The 13,779-nt window shown below is 44.3% G+C and overlaps 1 protein-coding gene across 2 annotated transcripts in view; it reads left to right on the top strand.

The window, feature by feature from the left end:
- Nucleotides 1–266: 266 nt before the first annotated feature.
- Nucleotides 267–13,779, top strand: part of ZSWIM6 (zinc finger SWIM-type containing 6) — a 183,305-nt gene continuing 169,792 nt past the window's right edge. For both annotated transcript variants that reach the window (XM_044772151.2, XM_044772144.2), the window contains exon 1: nucleotides 267–936. In XM_044772151.2, the coding sequence (XP_044628086.2) occupies nucleotides 273–936 (664 nt within the window). In that variant the 5' untranslated portion in view covers nucleotides 267–272. The remainder of the gene's footprint in view (nucleotides 937–13,779) is intronic.

Genomic DNA, 13,779 nt, shown 5'->3' with positions numbered 1-13,779 from the left:
GCCGCCCCCGCTACCCCCGTGTCCACCGAGTGCTCTATTTATGTTTCAGCCCAGTGATTTGCATAGGCCCCACCCCTGGCCCCAGGTTCCCCCCTATCGGTGCCCCGCCTCGGCCTCGACGTCACGACGGAGGCCCCACCCCTTGTGCCCATAGAAGGAGCGGCGGACCCTAGATGGCAGCGTGGCGTCGTGGCGGCGTGTGCGTGTCGCGCTTCCTTGTGCCGTTTATAGGGTCCCGGCACTTCCGCTGTCGGGTTAGAAGCGGCGCGGTCATGGCGGAGCGCGGACAGCAGCCTCCTCCCGCGAAACGGCTCTGCTGCCGGCCGGGCGGCGGCGGCGGCGGCGGCGGCGGGGGCAGCAGCGGCGGCGGAGGACCGGGTGGCGGCTATAGCTCTGCCTGTCGGCCGGGCCCGCGGGCGGGCGGTGCGGCCGCGGCGGCGTGCGGGGGCGGCGCGGCGCTGGGGCTGCTGCCGCCGGGCAAGACCCAGAGCCCCGAGTCGCTGCTGGACATCGCGGCGCGCAAGGTGGCGGAGAAGTGGCCGTTCCAGCGCGTGGAGGAGCGCTTCGAGCGCATCCCGGAGCCGGTGCAGCGCCGCATCGTCTACTGGTCCTTCCCCCGCAGCGAGCGGGAGATCTGCATGTATTCGTCCTTCAACACCGGCGGCGGCGCCGCGGGCGGCCCCGGCGACGACAGCGGCGGCCCCGGCGGCGCGGGCGGCGGCGCGGGCGGCGCGGGCGGCGGCGGCTCCTCGTCCTCGCCGGCCGCCACCTCGGCCGCCGCCGCCGCCGCCGCCGCCGCCGCCGCCGCCGCTGGGGCCGGGGCCCCGTCGGTGGGGGCCGCCGGGTCGGCGGACGGCGGCGACGAGACACGGCTGCCCTTCCGCCGGGGCATCGCGCTGCTGGAGAGCGGCTGCGTCGACAACGTCCTGCAAGTCGGTGAGTCACGGGGCAGCCGTGGGGTCGTCTGTCCGTCCGTCCGTCCATCGGTCAGTCCGTCCCTGGGGGGGGGCCGCCCCCTCCTCTTCCCTCCCCGCCCCGCCCCGCCGGCAGCCCCTTTGCCCGGCGAGCGTCCGCACCCCGGCTCGGTGCCCTCAGCGGCCCGGACGGTCCTCCCGAGCGGAGCGCCCGTTTCCTCCCCGCCCCTCCCCGCCCCCTGTCTCCCCGGACGGGCCAGCGCGAGTGGGAAATGAATCAGCAGGACGCGCCCCACCGCGGGGTCGGCGGGGTGGGTGTCGGTGCCCCCGGCCCGCTGCGATCCCCGCCCTCCTCCCGGGAAGCACGTCCTGGAGGGCTGCTCGCCTGTTTGGGGGGTGGCTGTGGACAAAGGCGCGGGCGGCCGGCCGGCTCCGGCGGAGGGTGTGTGTGGCGGGGCCGTGCGGGGCGGGGGAGGGGGCGCGGGCGCACAGACAATGCCGGCCGGGGCCGAGCCGGCGGCCGGGCCGCGCTCTGCGCTCTCCCTCCTCTAGCCCCTTGTCTATCGCTCGTCCTCTTTCTTTCTCCTCCCCCCACCTCCTCGATTTGAGGGGAGGGGAATACATTCTGATGCCGCTCGGCGGCCGCTCCTCTCGGGCTTCGACGGGCTTTGGCCGTGGCGCGCCGGGGTCGCTGCGGCGTCTGGTCTGGCCCAGGCGAGCTCCGCCGGCCACCCCGGGAATTCAGTGTCTTTTTCCCTGCGCGCCTCCCCGGGCTCGGAGCAGCGCAGGAGGGAGGTGCGGGCTGGTCCCCTCTCCGGAGGGACCGCTCCCCGGAGGACGCCCTCGAATTAGAGGGCGCGAGCCCGCGAAGGAGCTGCGGGCGCTTCCCCTTGCTGCGGGGCGCGGCGGGCCCGGGGGCTGCCGCCGCCGGAGTTTGGTGCGTCGGGCGGCCGGTGGTCGTGCCAGGGCGCGCCGCGGGGGCAGTTGCGGGCTCTGCGCTCCCGGCCGGCGGCCGCGGGCGCTCGGGGCGGAGGGGCTCCCGGCCGCTCCCGCGTCCCTCCGGGGCGGCCGCCGGCAGCTGGGCACGACCCCGCACTTTGTTCTCGTTTTCAGGTTTATTTGTGCCCCTTTCAGTTTTCTGTCACCCCCCGAAAAGGGGAAAGCAAACAAAAGAGTCTCTTTATTTCTTTTCAGGGCTTGTAAAGTAAAAGATATTTGACAAAGGCGAGAGAAGGACTTGTGACTTAAAGCCGCACAGCCCTCCTTTCTCTGACAGACCATGAGAGTTTTCTCAAATACGGAGTTTAAAAGCTTTGCCTGGCCTCCCCCCACCCCCCAGTGGTTTTTTTCCGGCTAGATATCTTTTTCAGCGTAGCGACGGGGATGTTTGAGCTGGACTGAAAGGAACAATGCTATAGTGAAACTCCCCTCTCCCCATATTTTTCTCCTGATTGCCCATTGCATATCCTCCCCCCCGCCCCATGTTGCTGTCTACTTCAAATTGTCGTGGTGAACACGGACCTAATGAATGGGGAGACGTTTGGAAGCATCACTGTCTCTGATTTTTAATTTAATCTTTTCTTTCTGTACTCAGTTCCTTTTATCCTTCTCTTTGGGAGTCGGGTGGGGGTCTGGAGAGGGGCCCCAAAAGAGAATTAAGACTTGTTTAAATCCTATTTGGTTAATTTGAATTCTCATGCAGCCTGCAAACGTGATTTTCTGCCTGGTCATTTATTTCCAAAGGCAGCCCCCAGTGTTGCCTTTGCTAGGTTCGGTACCCTTTCCGTATGTCTAGAGGGGCGTTCACTTTTGAGGCTCTCCATCAGTCCTTTTTTAAAAAAAATCACATTAACGTTCTTTAAAGTTATACCTTTTTTTTTTCTTGTTTCCTGCTGGGTTGAGACGGACTGAAGCACATCTATGGTTTCTCAGTATAACAAACTAGAGTTTGTGAATTTTTATGGCTTGGCTAGCAATGTTGAATTTTTTTTCTTTCCTTCTGTGCTTGACTCTGCTTGTAAGCAATGAGGAATGACAGGAGAGCACATAGGGAGGGTTTCTTGGCTGATTGCATTTAAGCCAGGAATTCACTGTGAAAATAAAGCCAAGGGGCGATAAATAAAAGATGCAATCTTCTCTAGGAGACAGACACACAGCGTGGGCTTTGCCTGCTTTCATCAGTGAAGAGTCCTGGGTGAGTTGTAAAAGAAAATAGTAACTTTTTGAATAATCCCCACAGGGGAAGGAGCCCGCTGAGTGGAGTTGGCAGTGGTTGATGTGAAGTAGTGTGATGCCTCTCGTATAGTTTGAAGAGTTGACCACCCCTTCGGAAACACTTACGTACGTGCTAAACAAGTGCTGTGCAAATTGTGGAAAATATTCTTTTTTCCTCTCTTGAGTACTGCCAATTTCCTTAACTTCCAAGTTGCATTACTTGTTGTGCCAGTCAGCTTGGAGATGGAAGGTTGTTAAATGCTTGGCAGCTGGCACTGGGAGATAGACACTTTTGACCGGTATTTTTTTTCCTTGATGGAGAATGGAGAGAGTGGCTAGATTAACCGTCTAATTTAGCACTAAGTGGTGGTTTGAATTGGTATACTAGCTCAGGAGGCTTATTTTACAGTTTTGTGATTTGAGGTAGAACTCTGTTTTGCTTCAGGATCTGAAATGGAAAAGAACAGAATACTATGTTGATAGCATCATAAGAAATTTTCTGGTATTGCAAAATTATGAGTTTGTTTGTACAGGAAGTATTCATTGACTTTTGTAGAGATGACTAAATTATAGCTACAATAGGGAAAATCGAATTGTTGGACTTTGTATTTACCCTGTTGAAGGTTAAGGATTGAGTGGTAGACAGTTGGGACTAATCAGAAATTAAACATACTTGCTAGTTATTATTTTTCAACTGTTAGATTTTAAGAAGAAATTTGGGGCCGCCCCGTGGTCGAGTGGTTGAGTTCACGCGCTCTGCTTTGGTGGCCCAGGGTTTCACAGGTTCCGATCCTGGGCACAGACCTAGCACCGCTCATCAGGCCACGCTTAGGCGCCGTCCCACATAGCACAACCAGAAGGACCTACAGCTAGAATATGCAATTATGAATGGGGAGTTTTGGGGAGAAGAAGGAGGAAAAGAAGAAAAAAAGATTGGCAACAGATGTTAGCTCAGGTGCCAATCTTAAAAAAAAAAAAGAAATTTAAAGGGAAAAAAATGAAATTTTTGGTGTAGTAGTTGTAAGCAATATTAATTGGTGCAGAACTGTCCATCAGTTGATTATAGGAAGTTTTAGAGAAAGCATAGTTGGCTTAATTTTGTTAAATAGTGATATAGTGGAAGGGAGCTATGGCTGAAGGTATTTGTATGTAAATAATATTGACTATCATTTAAGTAATGATTTAGAAGTCACATAAAAAAATTTCCCCAAAATTTTGCCTAGGAAAGAGCTTCCTTAATATGACTTGTAACTCTAATTATAAAAGAGAAGACATAAGTTAAAAAAAAAAATCTAAAGATCTCTATAGAACTGAAAACATTATAAACTGAGTTGAACAGCTAACTGGGGCAAATATTTGCAGCATGTTTCACCAGAGGCCGACAGAGAACTCTTGAAAATTGTTAAAAGAACAACAAAAAAAGAGATTAATAACCCAGTAAAAAAATAGGCAACATATTTCACAAAGAAATGCAAATGATTATAAACGTACTCATCTTCACTCTTACATAAAGAGGCACAAGTAAAAATGACATGCCATTTTCATCTACCACATTGGTGAATACTAAAAAGATGGGTAGACAGTAGCCAGAGTTGGGGAGGTGGGAGAAGAGGATGCTGCCTCTCTTGCTACTGGCACGATCTTTTTGTGTCATTTCTAGGCACTATCCTGTAGATAGATTGATGTTAGTGCCCAGAGGTGTTCTTTACAGTGAGTGATGCCATTGCACTGTGGTTTGCAATACTGCAAAGCAGGAATCAACCTAAATTTCTGTCAGAAGGGAACTGGTTAAGAAGTACTCGATGGAATATTATGCAACCATAAAAAAGTGAAGTAGATTTATGTCTACCGACAAGAAAAAGTGACCAGAATATTTCATTTAAAAACAAGTAAATTGTTCATATAGTGTGCTGCAATTTCTGTTTGAAACAAAAAAGAGACTTGTATATAGATGCATAAAAATGTCTAGAAGGCTACACAAACACCCATTGAATAGTGGGTATCTTTGGAGAAGGGCAGTCAAGTATTCGAATGGGCAGGGTTTTAGGGGGAATTTTACTTTTTCATTTTATGCTTATTTTATGATTGGATATTTCTTAAAACTAGAAGCATATATTTTTGTAATAAAAAATCTTAGACAAATTATCTTTCTGATTTTAACTTATGTATATGTATTTGTGTGTGTGTGTGTGTCTCCCCTTTCTGAAGACCTGGTGTACGTTGAAATTTTTTTTTGTTTTGAAACACGCAGTTTCCTTATTTGTGACTAAATCATTTTGAAAGCTAGAAATGTTTAAACAAATACTGGGGTTTTGTCTTTTGCATGAGAAGGAAGGAGAGTTTTAAAAGGAGTTGCTTTTTTTTTTTTTTTAGGGGATGGCAAGGCAGTGAAAGGGGTTCGTTATTAGAATTAAAATGGATAAAAGTTTTAATAAACTAACTTGCTGAAGGCTAATTTGTTGGCCTTTCTTTGAATATTTTGGTTTTCTTCAAAGACCAGGGATTATTATCTACATATGTATATATACAGATGTGATTCTAAATGTACTTTCAGAATTGGGTGTTTTGTTTACTGATAATAGTGCGTTTCATTGAATGCATTTTCAAGATGAAAGTAATAATACAGAACAATTTTGATTCAGATCCTACACTTTTTCTGTCTTTTGATTAAAGGGAAAGTACACAAAAGAAGAAATTTTAAAACTAGTTTATGTATTTTTTATTCTTCTTGTTCTGTCTGAGCTGAGATTTTTGATTTGCTTACAACTGAATTTTGAAAGTATCTGCGTACCTCGGATGTGCTCAGCATTGTTCTGAGGGAAGTTTTCAATTTTAGGTGAGGAAGCTTGGAATTTGCTACGTTACTTCGTTCTCTGATGGTTAGTATTGGTCCAGTGAGGAAATCTGAAGTGTTCAGGAGACAGAATACTTTTTGTAGCCAAAAGATTTCAACAGTACTGGAAGGTAGAATTGCAGACTGGGGTGAAACAAACTTGTCTACTGTTGGTTCAGTCTTTAATTTCTTGCCACACAGTTGTATTCTGAGTACGTCCTCGGCATGAAGAGGAAGAGGCCATCCTCATATTTTATTTCAACTGTGCGTTGAATTTCGCCCTTTTTGCAGATGCGAGACTTTGATGCCTTTTCTTTTGAAAACATCAGGATGCCTGTGGAACATGTCCTTTAATAGAAGAATTATTGTAATTAATTGAGCAATTCAAGCCGTTATTGTCTTAAGTGTGTCCTGGCTGATTTTTAAGATGTTTATCCTGGGCCTCTTTTCGTTTCACAATGGGTAATCAGTTGCTATCAATTCTGACTCTAAATGCTTCATCTGGAAAGATGCAGGCGAGCATATCTTTTCTGCTCACACTTACATTAAGAGTTTAGTTAAGAATGTGTGATTTCAGCTAGTACTGTGTTCAGTGAACAGGATGGCAGTGGAGGAATGGCTGATATTTTCTTTTAAGAAAGTTGTCCCTTTTAGAAATTACACAATTGGATCTGTACTAATTCCGCATACTTACATGCTTTATATTTTTGTGTTAGAAAATCAGTTTTCTTAAGTGATACAAAATGAATGTGATATTTTATGTTTGGAAGCTCGCTTACATTTACATGTGATAAAACAAACTCATGTCGTGTTAGAAAGTTTTATAGGGGCAGTCATTCGACTTGAACTTCTATTGACCTTCAACTGTTATATTTAAGAGGACAAATATCCCAGAAAAGAAAGCAGATTATAGGTAAGTATAAACATCTTAGAATCAAAGCAGATTATAGGCAGCCTTTTTAAATGGAAATGAACTACAGAGAACCCGCACACCATTTTTAGTTACCTTTCAAATTACTATGATAAAATTTCAAGAACTGTGCTTTCTCACCACCAAAAAACCTTAATTTAATTTTCTTGGTTTATTAATTTTTGACATATGTAAATGTTTGGGGATTACTGTAAATTAGAAAACCGTAGCCATTTCCTCCTTTAAATGAATGGGAAGACTCTCCATCTTCTGAGAAATCAGTATCAAATGATAATTTGGAGAAAAATGTTGCATAGTCTTGTCCTATGAAAAGAGCCTCTTGTTTCTCAGTCCTAGCCAGAGTCTCAAAAGTAAAGTGTGTTTAGTTAGATTTGTTTAGAACACCTGAATACCTTTCCAGTTTTTGCTTTTAGTGCCCTGTGTTCTGCTAAGAATATGCTTTGTACATGGTTTTCAGTTCTTTAAAACTGGGATGCTTCCTTTATTTTTTTCATCTAGAAAATGTAGCTAAAGCAAGCTTTGGAGAGGATGCAGTGTAAAATTTGCTTTTCGTTTTGAACTTAAAGATTGACTTTCAGCTGATACTAAGTGGACTGTGTTGCTGAAGTATGCTAAGTGTTTTATATTTGTGGAATTCTTAGATAACTAGTTTTGTGTAAGCTAATCTGTACATATATTTACATATATTTATGTATTTGTAACTACCTTATGTTCACAAGTGAGCCACAAAAGTAGACAAGTGAACCCAGGTGTCATTTGAGTATTATTACTCCAAGCATATTCCAGTGACCTCTGTGTACAGATAAGCTCTGTTCCATTTCTTCTTTTTTTTAAAAAAGATTTGTACCTGAGCTAACATCTGTTGCCAGTCTTCTTTTTTCTTCTTCTTCTTCTCCCCAAAGCGGTACATAGTTGTATATTCTAGTTGTGAGTGCCTCTGGTTGTGCTATGTGGGACGCTGCCTCAGTGTGGCCTGATGAGTGGTGCCGTGTCCACGCCCAGGATCCGAACTGGCAAAACCCTGGACGCCGAAGTGGAGTGTGCGAACCCAACCACTCGGCCATGGGGCCGGCCCCTCCATTTCTTCTTAAAATATGATAACATGGGCCAGCCTGGTGGCATAGTGGTTAAGTTCACATGCTCCAGTTCGGCGGCCTGGGGTTTGTGGGTTCAGATCCCTGGCGTGGACCTCCATACCACTCATCAAGATATGCTGTTGGTGGCTTCCCATATGCAAAATAGAGGAAGATTGGCATAGATGTTAGCTGAGGGCCAGTCTTCCTCACCAAAAAACAGAAACAAAAAACGCTAACGAATGAGAAGCTGTTTTTATAACATGCTCTTGCATGATAGCTATTATCTACTTGTAGAGCTATGGAGAGTTTAGAGATGAAAAGATAACATATCATTTCCAGCTTCCCCCATTTTGCTGATGAGACAGCTGAGGCCCAGACATGTTGAGTAATTTGTCCAGAGAAGCGTAGTAAATTGCAAAGTTAAACATTGAGTCTCCGTTTTTCCACTGCTCGGGCTGCCTCTTAATTTGCTGGAAATGTTTGATAAGTCTCAGAAAAATATCAGAAATCAGAATAAGAATATTCTTGAATGGAAATTGACTGGACTGTTGACTAACATTTTAGTGAATATTATAAAAGTATTTCTAGATAGCATTTTCGTTTCAGGCCAGATTCTAATGGCTTCAGTTGAGCAATGATTCTAGCATGCTAAATACATAAAACATTTGTGGACATTTGGAAATTGTACAGATGTTCTAAGATGAGATTAAAGTTCAGGAAAAGTTAGTTATGATTGCTAACAGTAGGGAATTATATTACACACATGTAATAAAGAATTTATTGGAAGTTTAGAGTGCTTATGCAGAACAACAAAAGTTAATACCCAGTAAGAAATTTGACTGTTCTGAATTTAGCTTATTTATGAAAACTTAGCCAGTAGTGTATTTGACCTGTTTTTGTACGTTTTTCAGTGTCCCCCATCCTCATCGCCAGAAAAGAATATGTACATAACCCCGAGATACACTTCTTTCACGTAATTGATGTGGCCTCAGAACTTTAGTGACCTAACTGACTTTTTAAAGACCTTTTGTATGGTTTGGGGCGTTTCTTCACTGAGCTGAAGGTGATTTACGGGGAGCCTCTTACTACTGTCGCAACAACATTTACTCATAGTAATAGTAATAACAGCAGTTAATGCTTTTGGCACTTACCCATATTCCAGATACTGTTCAAGGCACTTCGTATGTTTTAACGGCCCTGTGAGGTAGGTATTCTTATTATTCTCATTTTACAGACAAGAAAACTGGAGCATAGGAAAAGAGGGCAAGGAACTTTTTCCCAAGGTCACACAGGCTGGGAAATGATGGAGCTAGACACAGCCTCTCTGGCTGGGAGTCTTACCCTCTGAGTAATACTGCCTGTGATGCATCATCATTAACTGTTCTAGAAGGTTCATCTTTAGGTTTATAGTCTATTGCTACTTTCTAGAGTGACTTTCACAGTGGCCAGAATTTTAAATTCTGATCATAGCTCTGATTTTTAATGTGTATTTTTAAAATTTGACTTGAAAAAATACGTTTTAAAAACACATTTTATGAATGAATTTTAGCTTTGGAGGATGGTTATGTGGGGTGATTTTGATCATCTTCAATCAAATGTCTTCTGTTTCTGTTTTGTTTTGTTTCTTTTTGCAGGGGAAGGTTCACCCTAAGCTAACATCTGTTGCCAGACTTCCCCCTCCCGCCTCCCCCCGCAATCCCCAGTATGTAGTTGTGTGTGGTTGTAAGTTCTGGTTCTTCTGTGTGACCTGCCGCCACAGCATGGCTACTGACAGACAAGTGGTGTGGTTCTGTGCCCGGACACCGAACCTGGGCTGCTGAAGTGGAGCGTGCTGAACTTTAACCACTTAGGCCATCAGGGCTGGCTCTTCCATCAGATGTTTTCAACTTTTGAAAGAAGAATAACTTGTAGGTTAGATCTAATTTTGGTATGTATGCAGTAAAGATAACCTCTCCAAGTATATTTAAGAAATTATATATTTATCTCATTTTAAGGCCCTTTTTAAATGTTATGATTAAAAATTATGCTATCTCCTGTTGTTGGTAAAAAGATTTAATATTCTTTGAAGGAGATGGTTTGTTGGAAGGATGTTAATTGGAAGGATACAGTAGAACCTGTCAGTACATTTAAATTCTTACTAAGTGAATAAGCTGATCGGGTAAATTGGAAGCTCATTTAATGAATTAATGTACTTAAAATTCAGGCGACTCACTGCCTGATCTTGCCTTATTTAACAGTCTGTCTGTTTACTTAAAGCATTTTTCATGGTTAGATCTCTAATGTTGTCAGATCTCTAATGTTGGACAGTATTGCACAGAAAATATGCATAAGAAGATGGCGTGTGGAATGAATCCACAGAAGCAAGATTTAAATTCTCTTACATCATTACATAAGTATAATTTAGGATGCTGTATGTGCCATGTTGTCCCTATTAAATATTTGCCGACAGTGACCAGCAGCTTTATAAGTGCAGTATGATGTTTTGGAGTTTCCGCTTGGAGGGCAGGGCCGGGAGCCGCTGGCAGTGCTGCTCTTGGTCCTCCTTGGTAAAGACCCATGCAGGTTGGAGGCAGTGCTGTGTTTGGTTATGCTGAACCTTTGCTCCTGCTCCCACTTTAGGTTAACTCATTTCTGCAAAGATGATGGTTATAGTTTATATAAATATTTGTCATAAAATAAGCTCCTGAAACTTAAATACCAGAAATTTGTAATCTGATTGTTGTATGTGAGTGAGGACTTTTTTTCATATGTTTTCCCTATTTCTTTAGGACTTTGTTTCTTTAGCATTCTTTTCCTTTTTGAGGAAGATCAGCCCTGAGCTCACTACTGCCAATCCTCCTCTTTTTGCTGAGAAAGACTGGCCCTGAGCTGACATCCGTGCTCATCTTCCTCTGCTTTATACGTGGGACGCCTACTACAGCATGGCTTGCCAAGCAGTGCCATGTCCGCACCTGGGATCTGAACCAGCGAACCCCGGGCGCCGAGAAGCGGAATGTGCGAACTTAACCCCTGCACCACCTGGCTGGCCCTCTTTTTTTCCTTAAGATTGGCACCTGAGCTAACATCTGTTGCCAAGCTGCTTTTTTTTTTTTCTTTTCTTCTTCTTCTCCCCAAAGCCCCCCAGTACATGGTTGTATATTCTAGTTGTAGGTCCCCCTGGTTGTGCTGTGTGGGACGCCGCCTCAGCATGGCCTGATGAGCGGTGCCATGTCTGCGCCCAGGATCCGAACCAGGAAACCCTGGGCCACCGAAGCGGATCTCGCAAACTTAACCACTTGGCCATGGGGCCGGCCCCTCTTAGCATTCTTCAGGTTTCCTTAGCACTTAGGATTTTGCACTCTTGATGCCATCTTCTGATTCTCCCATCCCTCCTTCCCCTAGTTATCACCTGTGTAATTTTTGTCTTATCCTTTCTCTAGACTGTGGTAAAGCTGAGGCCTGAGATGACTAATGGCTGCTAGAGGAATCAAACGGGACTTGAGAGCAGGAGATGGGGGAGCCTCTGAACCCACCTTGCCTCAGAGCTCCAGTTTCTTCCTTCCTTCCTTTCCTTCCCTCCTTCCCGCACTGCCCTTCCTTTCTTGGGGCATTGCCCTTCCTTTCTTGGGCCGGGGGTGGGGGGAGTGGATGGAGGGATGGAGTGCGAGGAGTGAAGAGTAGGAGGGAGTGGTAGGAAAAAAGGCAAGCAATGGAAGAGGTAGGAAATACACCAAGTAGGACAGTATTCCATTCCCTTCCTTCCCTGCGGTTGTCCCCTCCCCTCCAACCTCCCTTGATTTAGGGAAATAAAGCTGAGGTCATAAGGACCTATGTGTTCCAGCTGCTGCTTGGCTGCTATTTTTAGCCTGGCCCTACATCAGGCTGGCACCAGGCCACGATGGCACAGGGCCAGCGAGTTGTGGGACTGCTGGCAAATGTCAAAAACCTAACTTTTCAGTTATCAAACTGAACTCATTTTCAGACGTAGTCTGTGCAGTGATATACTCCTTACCTCTACTTTTTTGAAATGGGATGTGCATGTTTTTTTAGAAAGGATTGATTTTTGATAGTAGTCAGGCTACTATAACTTTTAGATAGGAGAAAAATTTAAGAATTGCCTTATCAGGTCAGACTTACATCCAGCTCCATAATTTTGGTTTTGTGGTGGCACCAAGAGGCGTGAAATTTGCCTGATTTATTTAATATGCTTTGGGCATCTTTAAAATTGCCATTGCTGTTGAAGTTGTGGAGTCTGAATTGGTTTATATAATTATAGGTATCATCAGACATTTTTAAAAAACACACGTGCTGTTTTTTCTACCGTTGTCAGTGTTCTCTTTGCTAACACAGTTGTGTGTGTTTAGGTTTGGATAATGCTGTAGGAATATGTTTAACAAATAAAAAAGCTTACTATTTATTCTTGCAGGGAGCAGCTAGGTTTTGGTTGAATTGTCAGTGTCTCGGTCTAGGTTCTGTGTGCCCTAAAGCCAGGATTGTGTGGATTGTGTTTGCAAACTGAGTTTTAAACTTTTGGATGCACATGGAAATTTAAGAACTTACTTGATTATAAGTTATGCTCCCTGAAAAATATGCTGTATTTGTTCTTGAATAATTTTGGAAAGAAGTAAAAAGAAAATGTCACAGTGTGAATATGTATCTTTGGAAGGGACTTGGGTAAGAAGAACAGTATGTGTATTCTTTCCATAGTGGGTACATAGGAAAGTCAAGAGTATGTTAGGGATGGTTTTTGGTACACCATGGACTACACTGACTGTGACTGGAATGGGATGGTGAGTATTCGCTCACTCAGTGAGTAGTGGTGTAATGTGCTTAGATCTGTTGAATGGCAGGATAACATTTAGTTAGTGCACTGATCTGATGCCCTTCTTAAGGTAGCACAAAATAAGTGGCCAAAATAACTAGGAATAGAATCAAATTGATTTTTTGTCTTCACTTTGTCTTTAAGGTAGTTACTAAGTGAATTCTGATGAATTCACTTTTACGAAATACGAAAGCTTTAAGGATTTAGTGAAAGGTGAATTGGTAGTCTAATAGCTTAGAAAAGGCACATGTTTTAGTTTATTTGAATTTTTACGTCTTTAAATGAGATGCTTACATTGTGGATAAGATCAAGTTGGGCAGCTTGCTGTTGCTGATCCACTAATACTTTATTTCTTTACTTAGGGTGAAAACAAATATTTCATTAGGAAATATATTTAAAATGTCTTGGGGATAGAGTATCAAGTACACTGAACTATATCACAGTGTAGTAATTATATTACATGGTGTCTTTCTGCAGTTAGAGGTATGTTAGGTATTCCAAAAGTGGCTTGGGGATAGATCCATTGATCTATGTATGTATGTTTCTGTAGATGAGGTGTATATTTATAATTCGATGTGATGCATAGAACATTCTAATCTACTGGATGGAAGTAGGTGACTGTCTTACGGATCCTTAAAATAATTTAAATTTTATTTAGGTGAGTCATGTAAATGATGTCAGCTCCGGTTTAACTAACAAGCTTGATTAAAACCAAAGCCCAGAAGGTAGTTTGACTGGTGCTGTTTAGAGTCCTTGTAAGCAAAGTGCTTGAATAACGTTCCTTATTGGAACTTGTCAGAGCAGTTTCTTTGGAGTTTTCATGGATCTCTCTTAGCAACTCATTAAAAAGGCATTTTGTCTAAGCTGTTTCATAAATAGCAGGAAATTCCAAAGTACTGGATAGTATTGCATTTTTGCTTTCAATAGGGACTATTGCAGTGGGGAAAAAAAAGGTTAAAAAAACCTCCTTATTCATTTTAATAATTTATAGCAAAATACTTTTATTTTAA

The sequence above is a fragment of the Equus asinus genome, chromosome 10 (assembly GCF_041296235.1).
Source record: "Equus asinus isolate D_3611 breed Donkey chromosome 10, EquAss-T2T_v2, whole genome shotgun sequence".
Classification (NCBI taxonomy): Eukaryota; Metazoa; Chordata; class Mammalia; order Perissodactyla; family Equidae; genus Equus; species Equus asinus.
Note: the sequence above shows the minus strand (reverse complement) of the source record. Positions and strands in the feature narration are given on the sequence as shown.